The sequence below is a fragment of the Sorex fumeus genome, unplaced genomic scaffold, assembly GCF_029834395.1.
Source record: "Sorex fumeus unplaced genomic scaffold, SorFum_2.1 ptg000122l, whole genome shotgun sequence".
In the NCBI taxonomy this organism is placed as follows: Eukaryota; Metazoa; Chordata; class Mammalia; order Eulipotyphla; family Soricidae; genus Sorex; species Sorex fumeus.
In genome coordinates this window covers 1,648,861-1,671,552 of record NW_026606179.1, presented here as the reverse complement: position 1 = coordinate 1,671,552, position 22,692 = coordinate 1,648,861, and the positions used below count along the sequence as shown (strand labels likewise).

Genomic DNA, 22,692 nt, shown 5'->3' with positions numbered 1-22,692 from the left:
CGACACAGAACTGGGGAGAAGGGGGGGCGCTGAGCACCAGCACCGGCTCTAGATCTAGACGGCAAATCTTAGGGAAGCGCGGGAATGCAGGCCTGGGGGATGATGTCACTTCCTTCTAGGACAGGGAGAAGGAAGGGAGGCCACGGCGGGCATGCCGCGAGGTGACATCCGCAACAGTTTCCTTTGGAAAGTGGAGCCCGTCCTCTCCCGTGACGGGAGAACTAGTCTCTACCTGTAAGAAGACCAAAATGAGGGGAGGGGGTGGGCACAGAATCCATGGAGTGAGATATGATAACCAACAAAACAAACAAACCTCTGTGGAACTTAGGACCAGGAAGTGAAGCATGCAAAAAACAAGAACAACGAAACACAGTGAAGCAAAATTCCCCATCCCGAAGGCGTGCGGAATAGACAGAACCAACACAGGTGGGGACACAGGAACGGCAACAAGAGCGAGAACAGTCCAGCCTAAGAATTTGGCCTGGCCATGGTGCCCTCTGTCTGCTGGTGGGGAAGCCACAGATGTGACACTCAGGTATGTTAAGTTACACTCCACCTCCACACCTCGCAAGCTCCTCCTCCCAGCAGTTAGCAGTTAGCAGTTAGCGTGCGCCCCCCTGCGCGGTGACTCCTGACCCCGGGCCCCAAAGGCTTGTACTCGTTCAGGTCTTTAATGAGAGCATCTCTGACTCACAGAGCAAGCTAACGGAAACCTGAGATTATAAACGGGACCAGCCGTGCCAAGACAGGGGCTCCCGCAGGCTCATGCAATTAGCCACGTTAGACACAGAGCAGGGTCTTTGGTTAGCAATGTGCAAAATTTCCTGCTAGTATCTTTCCCACAGAGAACTGGGGGGCCCAAGCAAGGACAACCTGGAGAGTTTGCAGGGCCGACCCAGAGCGTCCTTAGAGTGGAGAAGGCAGGGAAGAGGGAGCCCACCATTTATTTCCTGCTGTTGGAGAATCTGAACTGGGTATCACGGCAACTCCAGTGGATGGTTGGGACAGGGCAGGAAGGTCTGGGGAACCCCAGGACAAAGTCAAGAAGAAAGAAAAGGAGCAGGCAGAAGGGTCATGCAAGAGGAGGTGCACTGAAAGAGGCAGGGAGGTGGATTTGAGACCCGGGGTGGCTGAGAACTCTGGTTCATGTGCTGCCTAGGACAAATGGAACCATATGAGTGACCTGGAAACAGTGACCGAGGAACGCATCAGTCACAGAGAGCTGAAAGGCCTGCGGGAGGAGGGTCACAGGTCTTGGGTCTGCAGGCAAGGTGCCTGACACTGCAGGCCTGAGTGCAGCCCTGCATTCCTCGCTGGTCTGTTCTATTTAAAGTAGGGGCCACTCCTGACAACGCTCAGCCCGGCAGTGCTAGGGGCCAGCTGGAGCCCTGAGAGTTAAGTCCTCCATTTCCAACCCCACTCTCTGTGTCCCCCACGCACTCATCTGCCAGCAGTCTCTCCTTGCTGCGCACCTGCACGCAGTGGGCCTCAGAACGGGCCTAGGTCTTCAAAGCGGCAGGACGGTTGGCCTACACTGGCCACCTGCCCAGCTCGGGCCAGGACCCACAGGGTTACTTGGTCTGAGTTTTCCCTTAAAACTTGACCGAGGCAGAAATGTAAGAGTGGGGCCACACCCCTGACGACAGCCTCAGGTGTCTGCTGAGTCTAGACAAGGAAGGTAAGTCAGGGAGAGAAAATGTGTCTGGCTGTGAGCGACGCTGTAAGGGCACGTGGCTAGCTCATCACTCAGTTTCCCCAAACTGTCCAGTAAAAACCATTCCTAATCAAGCTGTGCAAAATAGGCTGGATATGTCGAGAGTTGGAAGTCCACCCAAACTTGTTTTACTAAGACAAGGGAAAAACCCTTAAAGAGAATTCAGAGAGTTCCGCCAAGATGTGATGCCAGGAGGGAGGGTAACCAGAGGCGGCTGCATCGCGAACCAGATCGGGGGAGAGAAGCCAGGGGCGCAGTGCCGGGGGGCTGCCCTGCTCAGCCAGGTTTTGCACATTCCTAGCCCGCCTGGGCCCCACACCGAGCCCCCGAGAGCACCTGAAGGGCGTGGCAGCCCCTCAGCCCTACCTGCAGAACGTAGCCCTCCCGGGCGCTCTGTTCTCGGCCCAGGGCCACCCTGAGCTGGTCCTGCAGGAGACGGTTCTGCTCTAGAAGGTCAGAGGCCTCCTTCTGACTCTGCTCCAACTGTTGGCAAAAGAAATTTGTTTAAGCACGGCTGCACTGAGACCAGCCGTGGGGGCGGTTCTGACTCGGGATGGGAGTCGGCAGACACGGGCTTCCCTGCCACCTCGAGTCTGTGCTGGTCGTGTTACCCACACCACCCGCAGACAGCTGTTGCCACAGGTGGCCACAGCGTCCACCTGATCCTGCCTGTTGGCTGCAACATGCAAACCTGCACAGACAGTGCGTGCTGCGTCTGCATCAGGAGCAAGACCCTGCGGAGGCCCTGTGTGACCCTCACTCAGTCTCTGCCTTGTCTTCCACCTCAAGGGCTCTGTTTGGGTCAGTTTTCTACGATGGAGCTCACATAAAATTCGATTTGCAAAAAGGGTTCCTGAAGGATGTCTCATAAACTTGGAGAACTAGCAAACTACTTTGTTGAACTTCTTGCGTTTAATAGCTCCAAATTCAGCCATTCATTCTCATCTCTTCCCGAACATTCCCCGCAGCAGAGCTGGGCTGAGAGGTCTAGAGACCCCAGACGTTTGGACACTGCTGTACAACTCTGGCTGGCAGGCCCATTTTGGGCAGCTTGAAACAATGTGAGTTTGAACCCACGGAGTCCTCTTAGCAGGGCTTATGCTGATTATATCAATAGGACATACCACAGTGTTGAGGCTACTAAATAAATGTCAGCCTCCAGAATTTCGTAAATTAGAGGAAGCGTAAAGATAGGCAAGTCTTCAACTTTAGCCAGTTCTGAACAGACAGAGCCGGGAAACGCTGCTGAGTGTTCCTAAAAGTCTACTACAGTGGGGAAAGGTTTCCAAAGAAGGCGAACACCCCTCCCTGGTCACGGGACTCCCTGCTTAGACTCACACATCATCTGCTCAGATGTGACTTCTGGACACATTTTCATGAAGATCCTACTTGTCTCTACATCACAGTTGCCCAGACAGGCCTGCTGGGGCAAGACCTGGCCAGCTGAGCCGGGACGTTCAAGAGCTTCCCTCATGTACATGTCGGCAGGAAGCACCTCTCACCCCCAGACTTGGCATATCTAGAAGAGTTCACTGACTCCTGCTAGGACACTGCAAAAGCATCAGGGCTTGACTCTGCTTCCAGCCACTTCCTGCTTGGACCCAGTCTGGGAGAGCCCCTCGTGCCACGCCCATCACTCTCAGGCCTAAAATTTCAAACTGACGCTTGAGTTGGGTGACAAGTTCCCACCTGGGCCTTGCAACTGCCAAACCTCCTCTTTGCCCACATCTGGCCCGGGGCAAGAGTGTCCCCAGGGCCAGAGAGCTCAACCCTCCTTTGGGGAGGCTCAGTGCCCCTTGGCTGCCACCCTGACGGTGACACACTCCTGCCCGCCTCTCTGTCTGTGCAGCCTGTGTCCCATGGGCGCCACCTCCCGCCATTACCTCCTTCTCCAGCAGGGAGGTGAGCTCGTGGGAGGAGAGCCGCTCACTTCCGCCCTCCGACGACAGATGCAGGGGGGCAATGGGCACCTGCTTCTCTTCCCGGAGCGGGGTGGTCTCCACCTGGTGCCACCGCTGCTCGATTTCCACGTGGACATTCTGGGTCTTGAGGTCAGTGGCCGCAGGCAGCCCCGGGCTCCGGTCCACCTCCATCCGCAAGGCTGCGTCCTCAGCACCGGGCCCGTCCACAGCATCCAGCATCCCAAAGCGCTTGCGCCGTTCCTCCCGTCGCCGGGCACGCTCCCGCTCCAGCTCGCCGGGCTCTGCCTCGGGACTGAGGCTGGGGGCCCCCGACATGCTGGCCCGCTCCTGGGCCAGGGCCTGCTGGATGGGGCGGAACTCAGCCCAGTCAAAGGTCTTGGAGCGCCCTTCCCGCCGCCGCTCCCGGGCCCGGCTCCTCTTCTGCTCGGGGTCCGGCTCCCCGTGCTCTGCCTCCTGCTTCTCACTTGGCCTCTGGCAGGCGTCAAAGACGGCGCTGCTCCGGTTCCTTTCCTCGGGCAGTGAGCTGGGCAATGCAAACACAGCCATCAGGAGCGGCTCCCTGGGACTCCCCGCACGGGCCCAGCCACACCCCACTTGGCTCCACTCCCCACAGCCTGGTCTCAGCCGTGGCACCCTGAGCAGAGGGGGGGAATCCCTGCTTCTCCGCATCACTTGAAAACAACCAAAAAATGTTTTTTGGATTTGCTTTGCTTCTGGGCCATACACGTACATCACACAGCGCCCGGGGCTACCCCTGATGGGTGCAGGAGACACACGGGGTGCTGAGGAGCAAACTGCCACTCCTGAGGGGACCCAGGCCTGTTTCTGAGTGAAGGTGGGAGAGAAACCGTGACCCAGCCCAGGCAATGGGGGTGCCTGAGTGGAGATGGCACTCCGCCAGGGCAGCCTGGGCACCTGCAAGGGAGGCGACCACGGGTCAGCGGGCATCTGAGCAGGCAGCTCGCTCAAGGGAACTGAGGGTTTAATGAGCAAACCACACCACCAAGACTGTGCCTTAAGAAGCCACAGCAGGCGGTGGGTGACAGAAGCATCTGAGTGAGAGCTGGGACCACCTGTAAGCCAACAGGAAGGCCCAGGTACCTGGACTGCACCACTGCACCCTGCAGTGACCCCTGCAGGAACTAGTCCAGGAGGTGATTGAAAAGCAACTGCTTCTGAGATGGCACCGCCCAGAGATGGGCGAGATCTTCTTCCAGCCAGCCTCAAAGCAGGCGCCTACAGAGGCCGCAGGCTGGCCGGGGGGCGCAGGGGTGTCTGGGAGGGTCTGGCAAGGAAGCCACATGTGGCGTGGAGGTCTCTGGCTGCTGGGAGGGAGCCGATGCCCTCAGTGCCCGCCCAGACCACTGAGCGAGAGCTGAGAGTAATAGCAGCCAGCGAGGCTCCAGCGAGACAATCGGGTGTAAAGGGGCCCACAAGAATGGGGCCATGTCCTCCACAAAAGGGCGGGGATGCTTCCGGGGGCTGGGGTGGTGGTGATGCCATCCCCCAATGAACACGAGAAACACTAGAGGCCGCTGACGGCAGGGCCTTTACTCTCCGACATGGGATGCACGCACACCCAGCTCATGCGGATATCCCCACCCCACGCTGAAAGCTGGTCCACGCTCAGTCCCATGGGGAGGGCTGACAACGGGAAAACCTCCTCAAGGCTCCTCCATCCTGGCAGGAGCCGGAAGCAGGCCTTGGCATGGAGCCTCCAAGGCTGTCCTCCTTCCTACTGCACAAGCCTGGGATCTGGCCAACGTGGCGCTTTCCTCAGGCCCTAAGAGGGGAGGCATGCAGACACTTGGGGGAGGTGTGGTGCTGGAAAGCTGTGTGCATGCAGCCCTGGCCTTGATGGCACGGCAAGTCACAGTGCGATAGCAAAGGGACAGGAAGGAAGGAAGCAGGAGCCTCCCTCCAACACACAGAGGCGGGCGCCTGGGCATGGAAAGCACCTCTGGGACAGGCCTGTGAGCTCAGAAAGGCCCCACTGGGCTGACCTGCCTCTGGACACCCCAGTGGGTGGGGAGGGCAGCAGCGGGGACCCACAGCGCAGATGCCTCTCCGAGCCTGGGGGCAGGCCCTGCCCAGGAGGATGGGGGAAGGACAGAGCCGCCCTCATGTGTCCAACGCTGGCACCACACCGACGGGGCAGAGCAGCAAGTTGGTGTCCTCCCGGTGCATGGGCAGAGCCTGGGCTGTGAAGCTGGTTCTGCTTCAAAGGGGGGAGGTGCATCCTTTCACCCAACATCCAGGAGGCTGTCCACTCACTGGAGCCAGCGCTCCTGACAGGACACCTTTCCCACATGGACGTCCTGGCTGCCACTTCCAGTTCTGACTCAGGCACAAGCAATCAACGAAGGAATAAGGACAACCCTAGTGAACCCAAGAAAGAGGGCCCTGAGAGAGGTGGACTGAGGTTCCGGCCCTGGTTCTTGGAAGTTCGGAGAGATGCAGAATTAATAGGAGGCAAGAAACTGACAAAGACCTGACATCACCAGGGATGCAGCCTGGGCACCACAGCCCCCGAGACCAGCCGAGTCTACAAGTACGCGACCCGGAAGGGAGGAGGGGGGCTCGAGCTAGAGGTTCGGACAGGAAAGCTGCACGCGCCCCGGACCAGGCCCTTCCTGGGATCCTGGCCTCTCAAGGATCCCCTCCCTGGACTTTTGTTTCTTCTGAAATGAAAACCAGCAGGTCTAAATCTATCAGGGCAAGAGGAAGGAGGCAGCAGCCACTTGTGACAGGTCCAAACCATGGAGAATTTCCGACACGGCTGCAACACTGTGAGTTGTCACAGAGCTCCCCTGGCTGCACCGTCACCAGCAGATGGAGGAGTGAGTGAGAAGGTCGAGAAGAGGAATGCTCCAGGGGGCTCTGCAGCCCCTGCAGCTGGGGCAGGGGACAGGGCTGTCCCTCAGGGCAGTCCTGACATGGGCACACACTCCTTACTCAGACACTGTGTCCCAGCAGAGAGGAGGGGGAAATGGGAGTGGAGGGAGAGCGAGCGGGACCAGCTGCCGAGGCCGGGACAGAGGAGGCGGAAAGCCAGAGACAGTCACCGGGGAAGGGAAGAGGCGGCAGCCCCCTCAGGCACCCTGGCCATCCTACCTTGTCACATCCGGGGCAGAGGTCGGGTGGACGTGCTTCATGATGGTCTGGATCCAATTCCGCCGGATCCCCGAGGTCATGGCAGAGAGTGTGAACTCACCCTCTTTTGTCTGCACAAAAGACAGAGCGTCATCAGTGACAGACAGCTCAGCTCCCTGGTCAAACCCGCTGAGGACAGTGGCCAGGAGGCCCTCCTGGCAGTGCTCCAGGTGGCCACTGGGGCAGGGAAGAGCTGGAGAGTAGAAGAGTCGGTTGTGGGCGCTGGATTCTTCCCAGGGTGATGCCCAAGGCGTGTGTGTGTGCTTCGCCCCAGCACCAGGCAGGCACAACACAGGCCCATGAGACAGCCAGAGAGGTGAGTGCCAGCAGGAGGCCCCAGTGTGGGTCTTGTCTGTGGTACTGAAGAAAGGCGGGGAGGCCCTGTTGGCGAGGAGGGTGTGTCTAGGGACCCCTGGAGCCTTGGCTTGGGCAAGCGAGGGTACAGGAGTCCGCCGGGGCCTGGAGAGGGAGGCGTCACTGATAGCTCCATGGGACAGGGCCACTCTGTCCTGAGAAAGGCCTGAGAAAGGGGGCTATGGGCAGAGACGACACCAAGCCCATCTCCTCTTCCTCCCCAACAGGCTCCCATGTCCGTGAAGTGACTATCAGCACTGCACTCAGTGCACCCGGCCACACCAGCAAATTGTCCGCTACAAAATTACCAAGAGAGTCTAGGGACAGGCGACGCCTGACATGGTCAAGATCTTACTCCTGTGAGAGCCCAGTCTCCTTCCCCAAAACCAGGCAGGAAGAAAGAAATAAAACTTAAGAGTAGAAATCAATGGGCTGGGTTCCCAAAAAACAATCCAAAAGATCAAGGAAACCAAGAGCTGGTTCTTTGAAACATAAATAAGATAAACAACTAGCAAGACTCACAAAGAAAGAGAGAGAACCCTAATAAACTGAATCAGAAATGAAAAGGGGGACATCAAAACAGAAACCAAAGAAATTCAAAATATCATCAGAGATTACTTTGAAAGTCTGTATGCCACAAAACAAGAGAACCTAGAAGAAATGGATAAATTCCTGAAATCCTATAACCTCCCAAGGCTGAACCAAGATTTGGAATATCAACATAGCCTTATCACTATCAAGGAAATTGAAACAGTAACCAAGAGGCTTCCCAAAAATAAAAGCCCAGGTCCAGATGGATTCACCAGTGAATTCTTCCAAATGTTTAAGAGGCCCTATTGCCAGTCCTTTCCCAGCCTTCCCAGGAAACACAGAACAGAAACTCTCCCCAACAGCTTCTATGAGGCACACGTCACCCGAGCATGTCTCCTTCCCAGCACGTGGCAGTGTTGGTCTCTCATGTCAGGGCCTCCCTGCCTCCAGACCTGCCCATCTCCCCCGAGGCCCCTGCCGCCCCCTGCTGCAGGACGTGGGTGTTTCTGGAGTCTGACCAGAGTCATATGCTCTCTCCCATGACCTCACCGTTCACCTGCAGCAAAACGCCTTCTCAATGCCAGGCCCACGCCTGCAGCTGCCCGTCTGATGTTCCTTCTGGGCTGCTTGGCAGCTAGAGTTCTTACAGGAGCCCCTCATGGCCTCAAACATACCGTCTGGCCGGAAACCCCAAGGTTCTACCTCTTCAGGGAAGCCGCCTTGGCTGGTCAGCTCTGGGTACACGCCTCTGTTTCCCCCTCATCTCGGGCCTGAGCCCTCCGGGCCTTCCCCTCTCACTGCCCTGCGGATGTCCCTGACTACCATACAGAGCTGCACTGCTACCCACAACCCCCAAAATGGCACCCAGGGTTCCCACGGGCTGACCCTGTTTGACCTCTGTATTCAGATCCTTTGCCACGGTTGCCCCTACCCCCTGCCCCTGCCCCTGCCCTATTACCAGCCCTTCAGCCTTCCTTCTTGGAGGCGAAGGGTGAATAGGCTGAGTGCACGCTTTACATGCTGGCGGCCCAAGTTCAATTCTCGGCACCACATGCCCCCGTCCCCTGCCAGCACCATGAAGAGCGTCCCGGAAGCCACTGGGAGAACTATCGCTGAACATGCCCATGACCCACTCCTTCTCCTCCCCCCAACCAAAAAAAATAAGAAGAAAGATCCTAAAGGTCCCTAGTGGTGGAGCCAAGCCAGGGGGCTGTGCTCCCACTCAAAGTGAAGGGACTCAGGGAAATGCCTCAGAACGGACAAGCGCACCTCCCCCGCCCACACCATGAACAGTGAAGTGGGGTCAGAATGACCGGTGAGACGCACAGGGAAGGGTGACTCAGACGTACGAGAGCAAAGTAGATCTCCAAGGCTCAGGCCACAGCCTCACCACACAGGACGTGGCCCTAGAACTATCAGATAACCTGCTTAGCGAGAAGCTACCACTTACCCCAGGATGCCCTGCCCCAAGAAACCTGCTATTCAAGATGGGGAGGCAGGGCTGGTGAAGGGTTCAGCAAGGGGCATGAGAAGCCAGAATTTGCAGTGTCTCCCAGGCTGCCCAGAGCGCCCACACCACGCCCCCTCAGGAACAGAGGGCAGCAGCCAACTCCATGCTGGCCCAGTGCATGCTCCCTTTCCTGTACCCTGACAGCGGCCGTGTCTGGGGGGAATGCCATATATGACTCCTTACAGTCATACATGCTGGCAGCTCTGAACCCCAGGTTCCTCTAGGTCTAGTTAGTTCATCTGAGTCAGTCCCTGTCAGTCCCACTGGACTATGCTGAGTCCAGAGACACAACAGAGCTTCCGTGGGCAAAGACCCTGTGGACGCTGAAGAACCAAGTCCCAGGGCGGGCCTCTCTGTGGAGCACCACAGGGCTAAACTGTTAACATTTTTTGGTTGTTTCTGGGCCACACCTGGTGCTGCTCGGGGCTCACTCATAGCATGGCTTTGTGGGCAGGGATCCCTTCCTGGTGGGGCTTGGGGACCCACGTGGGGTGCTGGGCACAGAACCCAGGCAAGTGCCTTGCCCACTGTACTACCTCTCTGGCCCCTGTGCTGTTAAACTTTGCAAGGCAAGAGTTAATCTTGCCCAAAGGGAGGTAAGAGCTGAGCCTTGGGGTGCCTCTTACTCTGGGCAGAGATGGCTGCAGAGCTGTCCACTCATGGAACTCAAGGGCAAAGGGCCCTGACAGCTGCAGGAAGGGGCAGAGGCTACCATTGACCCTATGGGCAGCTCAGTCAATCCCAACACTGAAGCCTCACAAGTCCTCCAGATGCTTTAGGCAGGCAGCTGCTTGGGTGGGCAGTGTACAGAGTACAGCCCACATCAATGCCAAGAGCCAGCAGCCCCTGAGACAGGGAACCCATTCTCCATGCATCCTCTCTCTCGCTGGTTCTGACTTGGGTCCTTCAACCACAAGAAAACCACTTTTAAGTACACCGCTTTCCTGGGTCTGTGAACCATTTTGTCCCAGCTGACTTTGGACCTGATGTCGAGGTTTGGGGCACTTCCTACACTTGCAGGTGGTGTCAGAGAGAAGTTGTCAGGGAAACTGAAAACGAATCTCCAACATGGTTGACTCTGGGAGCCCGTGACTCACCAACTTTGATGAGACGGTCATGAAAACTATTCTAGCTGGGGAGGGGCAGTGTTTGGGGACCACGTGTTTGGGGACTGAATCCGGGCGCCCACATGCAGAGTTTGCATACCAGTCCTCTGAGCCATTCTCGAACTCAAGTTTTAGTTTTTTTAAAGACAGGAACAATGCCTGGCTCATGTGAGTCCCTCCCCAGTCACGTGAGGGAAAAAAAGGTAAAAGTGGATGAGTGAGTAAACAAAGGAGTATGTGAACCAAAAGAACTTTGAGATTTAAGGAATTTACACTTTGATTCTTGTCTCCCAAGAACATCCTTCTATTGCCCCCCAAACTTTAGAAACTAAAAAAAGGGGGAATGAAGGAAAAAAATCTTCTAACTAAAAGCTTCCACATAGTCTTTAGATGCTAATGTTCAGTTTTTGTTTAGATCATAGACTGGGGGTGAGCTGCAGGGCCCTGGGCCCGGAGACAGGGCCTCAGTGCTGACCGGCTCAGTATGCATGGAGCTTGTCCTCAGCAGCCCCGGGAAGGGACTCCAGCTCTCCAAGGAAGCCCAGTGCAAGCCCAATCCCCACTTCCGGGCCCGTCTCCCAACTCCACTCTGGCTTACGTGTATCTGAAAGCCATAGTTTCTCTGGACTGGATACTCTGTGACGTCCACACACGTGGACAGGTCGATTTCGCCATCCAAGTCAGCTGCCTGCAGAGAAATGAGAAACTCTTGAGATCTCCTATATGGTCAAGTCAGTCCCTACATGAACAAATTTCCACGTTGACTTATTTTTGGTCCTCGTTAACAGTGACCACATAGGGTGGTGTTTGCGGGTCTGGGCGACTTGTGGAGATGCCCGGGAGCCATGGGGGCTATACCCAGTGCCAGAGATCAAAACCAGCATCACGGGCAAGGCATGTGGCCAACTAACTGAGCCACGGCCTGGGCCCTTCCATGCTGGGTCCTTATTTACACTTTGGGGTGGTCTTCCAAACGGTACTCAGGGATCCAGAGCAACAGGACAGTGGGTAAGGCGAGGAACTCCAAAGAACTTTAGTTTATTTGGGTTTTATCTATTGGTATTTATCATATTCTCTGTTGAAAACATTTTTAGGTTTATTTTATTTATTCGTGTATTAGTTGTTCCTCTTTGGGGAGGAGAAGGCACACCCTGAGTTTTAAAACATGACAACTTCCAGTGTTTCTCCAAGAACAGAGAAAAGCAAAGTTGTGAAAGCCTATTGTCCCCATGTTCTTTGTTCTTTTTTTTTTTTTTGCTTTGCTTTTTGGGTTACACCCAGCATTGCGCAGGGGTTACTCCTGGCTCTGCACTCAGAAATTACTCCTCGCAGTACTGGGAGACCATATGGGATGCTGGGAATCGAACCCGGGTCGGCCATGTGCAAGGCAAACGCCCTACCCACTGCGCTTATCCCTCCAGCCCCTGTCCCCATGTTCTTAAAGCAGGTGTCCATGGAGGCCAGCATTTGGGGAAAGGCCTGGGAAAACACTGGAAACGGTCTTAGTGTGCTCAGTCTCCGCTCAGACCTTACTGGGAGACCTGCATGCCAGTACCAGTAAACAAACGGGATCCTGAACCTGGGAGAAGGCCTGGCTCCGAGGTACCACTGGGACCCCCACTTGGCCTCGGTCAGGGAAGCCAGGGTACTCACTTCCTCAGCCCCGGAGTCCCTGTAGTATCTCAGGCTCTGATCAGCAAGGACAAACCAGTGCTTCTTCCACTGAAAGGGAGAAGAGAAGACTCAGCCCCCCCTGCAGTGCACTGCCTGCTCCGAGAAGACCGCAACCGAGTCACAGGCACCTCCCAGCAGTGAAGCGAGGGCAGGCAGCCCCACCCGCAGTGGCAGGCACACACAAGGTGCTGGCTAAGCTGCGGCACCCCAGTGACAAGGTGGCACGCGGGCTGTGGGCTCTCAGAAGCCACGGCGCGTGGCTGGGTGAACGGTGCTGTGCAATCCTCCGTCTCAGCTCCAGAGACTGTAAAGGGCCCGGCCCTCGGAGCTATGAGACTGGGAAGTCGGTGGCGTCATCCTGAGGTGGCAGCTCGGGAGCCACAGCCACTGGCAGCTAACCAGGGGCGCCCACCTGCAGCTGGCAGGAGCCCACCAACCAGCCAGACGCCCCCGTCTTCACTGGGAGTAGGAGGGAGGGAGAACTGAGTCTTCAGGCAAGGCCATGGGCACAGATATGGAGGAGAGAGAGAAAGAGGGCATTTTGGCAGTCGCTCAGGGAACAGGAGGGGGCCATGGGGAGACGGCCCTGAGGGAGGCTCAGTGAGAACCTAGCAGGCTTCACGACAGCGGGGCCACATCCTCCCCGTGCTGAGCAGGGTCTGGGTGGATCGGCAGATCCAGCTGCGCATGGCCAAGCGCTGGTCTCTGATGGCCAGACAGCCTCGGGGTGCCCCTGGAGAGGGGCAGGAGGGCGGCTGGAGCTTTAGGAAGTCCCCGAATCACAGGAGGACAGTGATTCTTGTTCACACAGGGGGAGGTGGACCTGGAGGCGCATCGCTGGGATGCGTGAGACCTCGGTCACAAGTCCTGTCCACAGACCAGGGGCAAGGAAGGGCCGGGGACGAGGCCGATGTGGCCTCACACCTGCTCAGCGCCACAGCGGCTCCGTCTGCTCACCTGGCCATCCTCGTACTGCTTGGTGAGCCAGCCTTTCTTAAAGTTCAGCAGGTCGGGCTGTGGAGAAGAAGAAGAGCAAACATTTCAGAGGAAATCGCGGCGGCCCACCAGTCACGGGCCACGACAACTTCCGGGTACCATTTCTGTCCAGAGGAGGAGGGCACCTGAGAGGGGGCCTGTGGCCACTGATGCCCACTGCCCAGTCCCTATAGGCATGCGTGCTCTGAGGAAGGAAAGAGGGCTGGCGGCAGGGCTGAGCCTCACTGCCCTCCGTAGGGCAGCAGGAACTCAGCTGAGAGAGACGCCCTGGCTGTACCTGCTGGGCCTGCCGGGAAGAGAGAAGAGTTCCCGAGACAGACCCCGGGACACAGCACGGGAGGGTCTGCAGTGACAGCTGAAAGAAGGATCGGAAGTTCTCACGAAGTCATAGAAGACTGAGAGCAGAGCCCACGTGAGCGCTGAGTGAGACACGCGTCCCGCTGTGTGTGGCCATCCTGTGCCGCCTGCAGCCACTGACCTCTTGGGCCAGACCTGTCTCCTCCTCCCCACGAGCAGCACACAGAGAAGGAGCGGCCAGGCCTCAGCAAGACCCACGTGGCTCTCTGGCCCCCGTGCTCATGGGCCCTCAGAACTGCTCAGATCACACGTTTCCTCCTGAGCACCTGTCAGAAAGCTCAGAGACTTGAACCCCCTGCCCTCACGCCACACGCTATGTCACAACACCATGATGGAAACAGGCTCTGAGGTCTTTTCGTGCTGCAAGGCCTGTGCGGGAGTTAGAGGATGTGAAGTGGCAGGACTGGCGGGAAGATGGAGTCCCGACCCGCCTCCTCGGGAGCTCGAGGACAAGCCACGCGACGCTGCGTCTTCTGGTCCTTCGCCCACCTAGACATCATCACTGCCACAAAAGCTCAAATGACCCGAGCCAAGGCCTGCTCTCACTCTGCGGGAACGCTGAACAGGACCAGGGCTCCCTGCAAGTGCTGGCCACTGCTTCCACAGGCTAGAAGAAACGCCACCAGAGTACAAGCAGGTGTTCCCTGCTACGGCGGCCCTGCTCCCCTCGGGTCCGGACTCTGCCGCCTTGGCCGGGAGGCTTTCTTCCACAGGGACCTCAGAGCGCGGAGAAGGACAAGAAACACAGCGACCTCTGTTCCCCTCACAGCTACAAGGGCCAGCGCAGAGGGGACGGCCAGCGCGGACGCATGGACAGAAGCAGACAGTGACCCCAACTGACTGGAGTCAGCAGCACCTCCAGGGCTGGTGTGGCGCTGGGCTCACCGTCAGGGAGGACTCCGTGGACCTCCTGTCCAGTGACTTGGCTCTTCGGTGTGGAGACAGGGGGGAAGCCGAGGTGTCCGGAAGCGGAGCTGTGGGGGCTTCGCTGGTGAGGTCCTGTGGCAGAGAGCAGCCGCTGGTCAGTGCGAGCCAGGCAGCACGGGGGAGGGACGGGACGGCAGGCGCCGTGGTCCCAACTCTGTCTGGCTCCCATGGCTAGTCAGAACCAGGGCTGGCTCCTTTCGCTTCCCGAGGGGGTCGAGACGCCCTGGCGTCAGAGCAGCCAACTCCTTCAGACGCTCCCCTCGGCTCTGCCCTGCCCCGAACTTCTTGAAGTGACAGAAAGAAAAGGCCTGGGCTCGGCGGCAGCGAGCGATGGGGCTAAGCAGAGCACGTGGCAGAGCCACCTCCTGAGCCAGAGAGAAGCTGCAGAGGAAGTGGGTTAGACAGGCCAAGGCCCCAAGAGGCAAGAGGCTGTGGGGAGGAGGACCCTGGAAGTAGGATCCGCCATGTAGACGTGGGCAAAGAAGGCTGTGCTGTCACTTGAAAGAAAGGAAGGGCAGTGTCCAGCCTGCGGCTGGGCGACTCAGAGAGAAAGAAAGCAGCGCTCGGAGGACTACAGAGCTGATGCCTGGAAGTTTCCACGACAGAAGATGCAGGAGACAGGACTCCTCAAGCAGAGTGCTGGCGGGAGAAGCAGCCACAGGCAGCCAACAGGAGCCGAGAGCCTGGGCCAGCAGGAAGACACGGGTGCGCGCGGGGGCCCGTGGAGGGGGTGCCGGGGGCCGGCCCTGCCCCAGAGGCTCACCCGCTTCCTGGGGAAGGCCCTCTTCTCGCTGCGGCCCTGACGCGTGTCCCCCGACGGCGAGGGCCCAGCGGATGTGTTCGTCTCCATGTGCTCTGCCTTCTCAATGTCCAAGGCCTCGAACTTCTCAATGACCTGCGACCTCCTGCAAGAGAAGACAGGAAGCCGCTGAGGGGGAGACAAGGTCTCCCCAAAGCCCCAGGTGGGCCTGGTCTCAGGTCAGAGCGACTCCTTCAACCCATATCCTGGCACAGGCCCAGCCCTCTCTCCCCCTCACAGCCGTGCAGTCCCGCACGCAGCGCGCCCGGCCATCTGACCCGACCCCCTCCCCAGTCCTAACTCCAGAAGGAAGAGATGTGCAGGGGTGGACAGCAGCTCAGGGAAGGGCCGCCCCCACCACCAAGCTGTCCTCCTGGCCCACTGCCAGGCCTGTCCGGCGAGGCACGGAGCAGCCCCCCAGCTCCTCACCCAGCATGCTCAGAAGACACCCACCACCTCCAGGACGCCCCGTCCCCGCCGCAGTCCTCAGCAGATCACGATGCAGTCCCACCCCAGGGGCACCCAAATTTAGCAAGGGGAGGGGGAAGCCCATGAATTAACGTGACTCTGCCAACAGTCAAAAGAATCAAAAACCAAATTAAAACGAAAACAAAAGCGAGTTGATTTCATGGGAAAGGGCCGGCGGCATCATCAGGCCATCTACGGCTGGAGACGGAGCTGAGATGGGAGCGAAGCAGGCGGAGGAGGGGCGAGTAACGTCACACAGCGACACAGCAGGAGAAGGTGGAGAGGGGCAAGACCTGAAAGAAAATAAGGCTGGGAAATGAATAAACAGAAAAGGACGACTTTTCAAAATCAAGTCATGGTAAATCAAAATTACCCAAAGCATTAAAGAAAACAAAACCCTCAGTGATTCCCAGGGAGGGGAGAATGAAACCCTAAGTGACCTGGGGGTGGGGGGCGGAGGGGAGGGGCACCATGGAGCCAGGCGGGAGGTGGAGGCATGACGGGAGAGCTGCCTTCCGCTGACCGGGCGAGCCCATCCCCCCGGCAATGCCCAGGCCGCCTGGCAGCTTCCTGGGCACGCGGCAGAGAGGACTCTGGAGTCCAGATCCGAAATCCACACGGGAAACAGGCTAGAGTTCGGGACCCCACAGAGGCTGTTCCTCTTGGCTGGTCTGCTGGGTGATTTTCCCCACTAGGGTGTTTCACCAAGACAGGCGGGACCCAAGGGCTCGTTCTCAGGGGCACCCGGCTCTCTGCTCTCCCTGCACTGCCACACGAGCGCCGAGGCTTCTGTAGCATCTTCTCTGGAACAGAGCCCACCCCTGTGCCCCACCGGCCAGACCAGCACTGCAGGGGGCAGCTGCGGAGCAGGGCAGGAGGGGGCGTGCGCTGCAGGGCGGGAAGTGGCAGGAGTTCCCCGAGACCCCCAGGAGGGGAGCTCTTGCAAGCGCTCAGCCTGGCCAGGCTGCGAGGCACCCACCTTGTTACAGCCTCCGGGTGGGGTCAGGCCCTCTCACAGGCCTCAGAGCCCCTCCAGTTGACCCTGGGGCTGGAAGGCCCCAGAAGGCCGTACGGGACGGGCCTGACCCAATCCCATGCCAGCGGCATGCTGAGGACTGCTGGGCCATGGCAGGCAGAGCTGGGGCAGCGGAGGAGAGTGACCCTTGCTGGAGGGGCTGCGGGCATGCAGCAGGGCGGCCTCTATGGAGTGGGGGAGACCGGAACTGCTCCCTGGTGCAGGGTGGTGTCCTGGACCACACCTCAGAGGGTACCAGCATGGCCGAGAGACACTCCGCTGCTCGGACCCTTGTCCGGGCTCCAGCCAGAGGGGGACCCTGGTATCTGACACAGCTGCTCAACCAGAGCACACAGCCTCCGCACGTGGGCTGCAGCTCCCACCCAAGACCCGCTCTGAAGGAGCAGCACGGACGGGCCCCCGGATGCCCACAGTTTCCCGCAGGACAGGCCCGTCTTGGCTGGGGCTGACGGGTACCCTGCCAAGGCAGGACTCTGGTCAACCCAACCAGGGAGAGGAACCCAGTCAAGCACAGGGCAGCCACCTGGAGCCAGAGTCCAGGCCTCAGGAGGCGACAGCAACCAGCCAGGGTGATAGGGACGAGAGAGTGACAGCGCCAGGGTGCAGAGCTGGCAGACCCCCCCACCCCCCAGGCCCCTGGGGCAAGCGAAAGCTCACCGCCAAAGCAGCAAAGGGCACGCAGAAAGCCAAGTCTGAGGGAGGCTGCTGGCCGGCTGAGCAGGGAGGCGGGGCTGGCTCCTGCACCCTGCTCTCTAGGCCCCTTCCCCCAGTGACCATGCTCTGTCCCAGGTTAAGGTGGTGGAGTGGGGCTGTTCCCTCGGAGGGCCTGCTCGGGGTTCTCAGGGGATCACCAGCACCTGGCCGGTGCTCCGGGCTGACACTGCTGATGACACTGCAGCTCCGCTCCCCTCCCCTCCCCTCCCCTCTCCTCCCTTTCCCTCCCCTCCCCTCGGAGCTGTGGCCATCCCTGTTCTCTCCTCTTGACCAGACCCAGAACCCCAGGCATCTTTTCCTGACTCCAGAGCTTGACCACACAGGCCCATTTCCTCCATTGGGGACACAGTGGGGTTGGGAGACAGGTGCCGTGCCCCGTGCTCCTGACGCCCTCAGAGGGAGCTGTGCCCGTGTGCCTGGCTCTGAGCCCTCCTCGCACTCTGCTGAAGGAGGCTGTGTAAACACTTCATGGATCTTCAGGCTAAACGCCTTTTATGGAAAGCAAGCATCTTTGGAAAATTAATTTAAAATATGGATTTTCTTGGGGTTGGAGAGACAGCTAAAGTAGGCTGAGTGCATGTTTTGTATGTGGGAGGCCCAGGTTTGACCCCCAGCACCATTTGGTTCCCTGGACCCTCCAGGAGAGACCCATGAGCTCTAAACCCATGAGCATCCCATGAGCATCACTTGTGAGGCAAAACCCAAAACCATCCCAACCCCCCAAAAGTATGAGTTTCCTGTTTGAAAAAAAATGTATAAACTCTGCAATTGTTTTAGAGGGGTCATGGGGCTTCAGAAGGTGACTGTGGACCTGGGGGAGAACGTCTGTTGCCCGACAAGGCAGGCCCGAGTCTAGTTATGGCGGGCGTGCTGGTCTGACTGGGCTAGGCTCAAGCGTCAGCCCTTGGCCCTTGCCCCAGTCTCTGGTTCCGACCGGAAGCCAAGGCTCTGCTCAGCCTCCTCACTGTGGCCAAGCCTGGCCCAAGCGGATGGTGTGGGCATGCAGTCGCACAGGCTGCCTCAGCTTCCCTGAGCGCCACCTGCCCTGGCCCTTGCGTCCTGCGGTGACCTCCCCTCACCCCATAAACAGAAGGGCAAGAAGGGCCTCCTCCGCCACCCCATCGGCATCCTGAGGCCCCCTCCGGCCTCAGCCATCACCTTGGAGACTAGAAATGAGACAGGAAGAAAAAGATTCGACCTCAGGGGACCCAGGCAGTGGAGAACCCCCGAGGTCTCAGGGTTGGGGGGTACTTGGGGAGCACGAGTGCTCAGCAAGGCTTCATGCCAGCACCGGCGCCTAGTGCCGAGACAGCTCAGGCTCAAGGACAATTTGCCATGTGTTAAAAAAAAAAGGTGGGGGTGGGTTGGGAGGGGACGGGGCAAGTAACTGTGGCAGCTGGGGAGGCTCACAGGGCACTGAGTGTATGCGCTGGACGTGTGCTGATACCCAAGGGAAGTGGGCCTCGAGGGCCTGCATGTGAAGAGGTGTGTGACGTGTCCAAGACAGTGGTGCACACGTGAGGGGCATGCGAGCGTCTGCGGATGTGTGTGTGTGGTGTGTGGTGTGTGTGTATGTGTGTGTGTGTGTGTGTGTGTGATGTGCATGCCGAGCCCTCCACCCGTGCACCCCCCTCCTTACCTCCGCTCACTGCCAAACAGACGGGCCACCTCTTCCCTGCCAGGGCTCCGTGCCCGAGTCCTACGCTCCAGCCGCCTTCTCTCCACCTGGAAGGCTTCTCGGTGGCTGATCCTGACGGCCTTAGGGACGTCGGCCAGGGTGGCATACTGCCTGCTGGCTTTAAAGGCAAGGGCGTGCCCCAGTCTCTCTGCTCCCCGCCCCCTAGTGCTGCTGCAGTCCGTGTGGGCAGGGGGCCGGCTGGCAGTGTCCAGGGAGCCGAGAGAGATGCTGCAGACCATTCGGCTGGGGGCTCGAGGACCTGGGGAAGGAAGGGGCTGACCGAGCTCCTGGGAGGGTGACCCGGGGCCACTGTACCTGTTGTTAGGGGTGCTGGGGCTAGGAGGGGAGAGCGGCGGGGGCAGCGGGTGCTCCTCGGCCTTCAGGTCCTGCTTGGTCTTCTCCAGGGAGAAGTAGCCGCTCTCCACGCGGACCTTGCGGCCACAGTCCATGCGGTCGCTGCTCATGGCGCTCTCCTCTGGAGGAGAGAAGGGGCGGGAGACCCTTAGAGGGGACACCGACTGGAAAGCCCGCAGCACCCCCAAGGGTGTCATTCCCCTGCTGCCCGCTTCCAAAGGCCAACATGGTTTCTCCAGGGCGCAGCACGGATGCGGCCGGACCTGCTTCCCTCACTGTATCTGCCTCTGCCCCTGCCTGGCTGCCTCCTGGCTGGGGCTCTGCTGGAGAGCTGAAAGCCCCCCCCCCCGCCCCCCTGGAGAGACAGCCCAGCAGCTGCTCAGTGTGGGAAGGGAAGGGCAGAGTGGTGGGAGGAGGGGAGTGACTGGCCCTCGCAGGCGGACCCGGGACCTCTGGGTTACAAGGGCCAGCCGCCCCCAGAAAGCAGCAGCCTGAGCTGCAGAGTGGCCACGGCCCGGAGTAGGAAGGAAGAGGGGACCATGATGCCAGCACTCCCTCCCCAGGACCCTCTTCCTTGACCTCAGCCAGGGTTAGGCAGGAGGGCGGGTGAGCTGAGAAGGCCCTGAGTGGGCCTGGACAGGACCAGAGGGCTCCGGAGCGATTCTGACCCCAAGGACGCCCGGCTGCGCTGCAGAGACATTCCCCTTGGCGCAGGCCGGAAGGACGGGAAGGGGGCCAGCCAGCAGCCCCAGACCCCAGCGCAGCCGCAGGGCCCCACTCACCGTCTTTGCTCTCCAGCCCCGGCTCACTCAGGGCGCTGGCGGCGGGAGGCTGGCTCTGGTTGGGGCTCTGAGCAGGGCTCAGGCTGCTCCCATTGGGCTGCTCCTTGGCCCTCATTTCTTCCTGCCAGAGCGTGGACTTGGTGGTGGGGACCTTCTCGGCACTGGGGATGCTGCTGCTGCTAGCGCTGCTGCTGGTGACGGCCACCTTGGCTGGGCCTGGCTCCTGGAGGGACGGAGGGGGAGCTGGGGGCGCGGCTACGGAGGGCAGTCCCAGAGAACCCCTCGGCGACCGCCTCTGGCCTGCTCACCCCTGAGGCCCGGCCAGCACCCAGGAGCGCCTGCTGCAACTGGCCTCGGGGCAGGGGTGGCAGACAAAGGCTGAGGGTTTCTGCTCGGTGCTGATAACTGCACCCCAGGGTCTCCCTGCCCACAAAACTTGAGAGCCTGGGTTAGTGGACCAGCCACCGAAGGGAAGACACCGTGGTGGCCCAGCTTGCCACTCCTGAGTCCAGGCCTCTGAGCCATGAGTCAGGGGCGTTAACGGGCATGTGCTCACACAGGACCACACAGGCCAGCCCGAGGCCTCACCAACTTTCTCCTTTCGGTTCCTTGGAAGCTGACTTGGAGCCCCCAGGGCATCATTAAAGGAAAGCCGCACAGTGAAAGTCCTGCATAAACCTGCCCAATGTACAACCACCTGGGGCCGTAACCCCAAACCCCAGGAGGAGCAGAGCCACAATCCTCTCTCGGGTCAGAGCTGCTCCAGCAGGCTCTGCTGGGCGGGCAGGAAGGGCCGGGTCAGGCTCCTGCTGCCCTCGGCAGCAGCCTTTCCGCAGTGGCCTGGCCTGGTGCTCTGGGCTGTGAGCAGATGTTTGGCCACCCTCGCTGGGGAGCCACGTCTCAGTTCCCTTCCTGAAAAACATGGGGGATGTGGTGCAAATAGCCGCCCTTACCTCACCTCGGGGTGAGCCTCATGGATAGGGACCACCATGAACCGTGTGAGCTGGTATCTGTGCCGAGGTTTACAGATTATTCGGGTCGTGTACAGACACGTGTGTGTGTGCGTGCGCGCGTGCGCGTGTGTGCACGTAAACACTGCACCACCACAGAGTTATTTATTAACAGCCGCTGGGCATAGGCACGAGGCTTGAGATGAGAGCTAGTTCACAGTTCTCTCCAACCCACCTAGCCAAGGGCTCGCTGTTCTGTTGGGAGCAGGATCCCTGAGAGACACCCGGCCAATAAAGGACAGCGTGGGGCTGCAGGTATCCCAGCGAGGGGAGCAGGACAAAGAACCCACTGGGCTCTGGGCTCTGCTGTGGCCAGGAGCCCAGGTGCCACACGTCAGCATGTGAGTGAGAGCTGGGTCCAAAGCTCACCTCACGGGACAGGATAAAGCCACCCCCAGCAGACCCAGTTCCCAATCCAGGGCCATGACTGGGCGTGGAAGCAGCAAATGCCTCAGAAGACAGGGGTGGTCTCTGAGACCTGATTCCTGGGCCCCCAAGAACACCTCGGCCAGGGCTACCCATCCCGAAGCCACGGTCTTGTGAAGTCACTCCAGGTCCCTCTGCAGCACACCGTCCCGAGCCCAGGGTTCCAGTGCCCAGGCCAGGCCCTGCTCTGAGGCGGCCACAGGTCAGAAAGGACTGTCGGGGACTGTCCGTGGTATACTGCTTCTCCTTGCAGAGGCTGTCAGAGGCCCCCATGAAGGATCCCAGGGAAGGAGTAGCCCTGCTGCTGGGTCCCCAAAGCCACGGTGGGGCTGGCTTGCTGCCTGTACATATACAGATTTCCCTCTGGTACTCGAGGTGACCCTGGCTGTACAGAGCGGGATGCGAAGGGGTAAGCTGGGATCCTGAGATGGCAGGCACTTAGGCCTGAGACGAGAGGACTGGAAGCGCTGGGAACTGACCGCTCAGCACCAAGCAGTGGCAGGCCTCGCCCGCGGAAGGTCGTGCCCCAGAGGGCAGCAGGGCCTGCAGGGAGACCTCCTCTTTCCTCAGGGGCTGGAGGACAAGTCCTGCTCCCCAGGCCATGGCAGGGGCGGGTGAGGCTGCAGCACCCAGAAACTGGAGGAAGCGGTGGAGGAGCCCAGCACTGCGCAGAGCTCACAGCACGGAAAGTTCGAGCTATTTACAGGGCTACTCGGAGTTTTCCTCTCCTTGTTCGGGTAGGGTGAGTAGGGGCAGCCACTCCTGGCAGTGCTAGGGCCTTAGGCCCTGGGTCATGGCTGCACATCGGCAGCTGCCTGATTCCCCATGCTCTCTCTCGCTCGGGGAGTACTCAAAGCCAAGAGGAAACAGAACGGAGGGCAGGCCTGACCCAAGGGGCCTCCGGAGCCCCTTCTTGCTACATAGGCGCCTTTCCCCTGGGGGGCTTTCCAGAAAGGCCATCTTCTGTCCTGCATAAGCACTGGGGTGCGAGCTCAGGGCGTGTCTAGGAGCAAGGTCACTTCTGTAAGCAGGTCCCAGGGAGAGACCAAGAAGGATGCCGGCAAAGACGAGGGCTGGGAGAGATGCTGCCGGGCAGACAGGAGGTGCCTTCCTCCAGACTCTGAGGAGCAGAGACCCCAACTGCCCACATGGCCGTGCAGACATACACCCCTGGTCGACCC

At 59.5% G+C, this 22,692-nt stretch overlaps 1 protein-coding gene across 7 annotated transcripts in view; it reads right to left on the bottom strand.

The window, feature by feature from the left end:
- MPRIP (myosin phosphatase Rho interacting protein) overlaps positions 1 to 22,692 on the bottom strand; it is a 133,577-nt gene that overhangs the window by 21,737 nt on the left and 89,148 nt on the right. For 5 of the 7 annotated variants that reach the window (XM_056136948.1, XM_056136947.1, XM_056136946.1 and 2 more), the window contains exons 6-15: positions 20,076 to 20,298; positions 19,255 to 19,414; positions 15,008 to 15,149; positions 14,203 to 14,316; positions 12,922 to 12,978; positions 11,944 to 12,012; positions 10,889 to 10,978; positions 6,751 to 6,860; positions 3,598 to 4,159; positions 2,081 to 2,197 (exon numbers count right to left, since the gene is read on the bottom strand). In XM_056136948.1, coding sequence (XP_055992923.1) covers positions 2,081 to 2,197; positions 3,598 to 4,159; positions 6,751 to 6,860; positions 10,889 to 10,978; positions 11,944 to 12,012; positions 12,922 to 12,978; positions 14,203 to 14,316; positions 15,008 to 15,149; positions 19,255 to 19,414; positions 20,076 to 20,298 — 1,644 coding nt within the window. Of the gene's footprint in view, positions 1 to 2,080; positions 2,198 to 3,597; positions 4,160 to 6,750; positions 6,861 to 10,888; positions 10,979 to 11,943; positions 12,013 to 12,921; positions 12,979 to 14,202; positions 14,317 to 15,007; positions 15,150 to 18,900; positions 19,415 to 20,075; positions 20,299 to 22,692 lie in introns of all 7 variants that reach the window. The other 2 variants (XM_056136945.1, XM_056136949.1) reach the window with 2 other exon arrangements.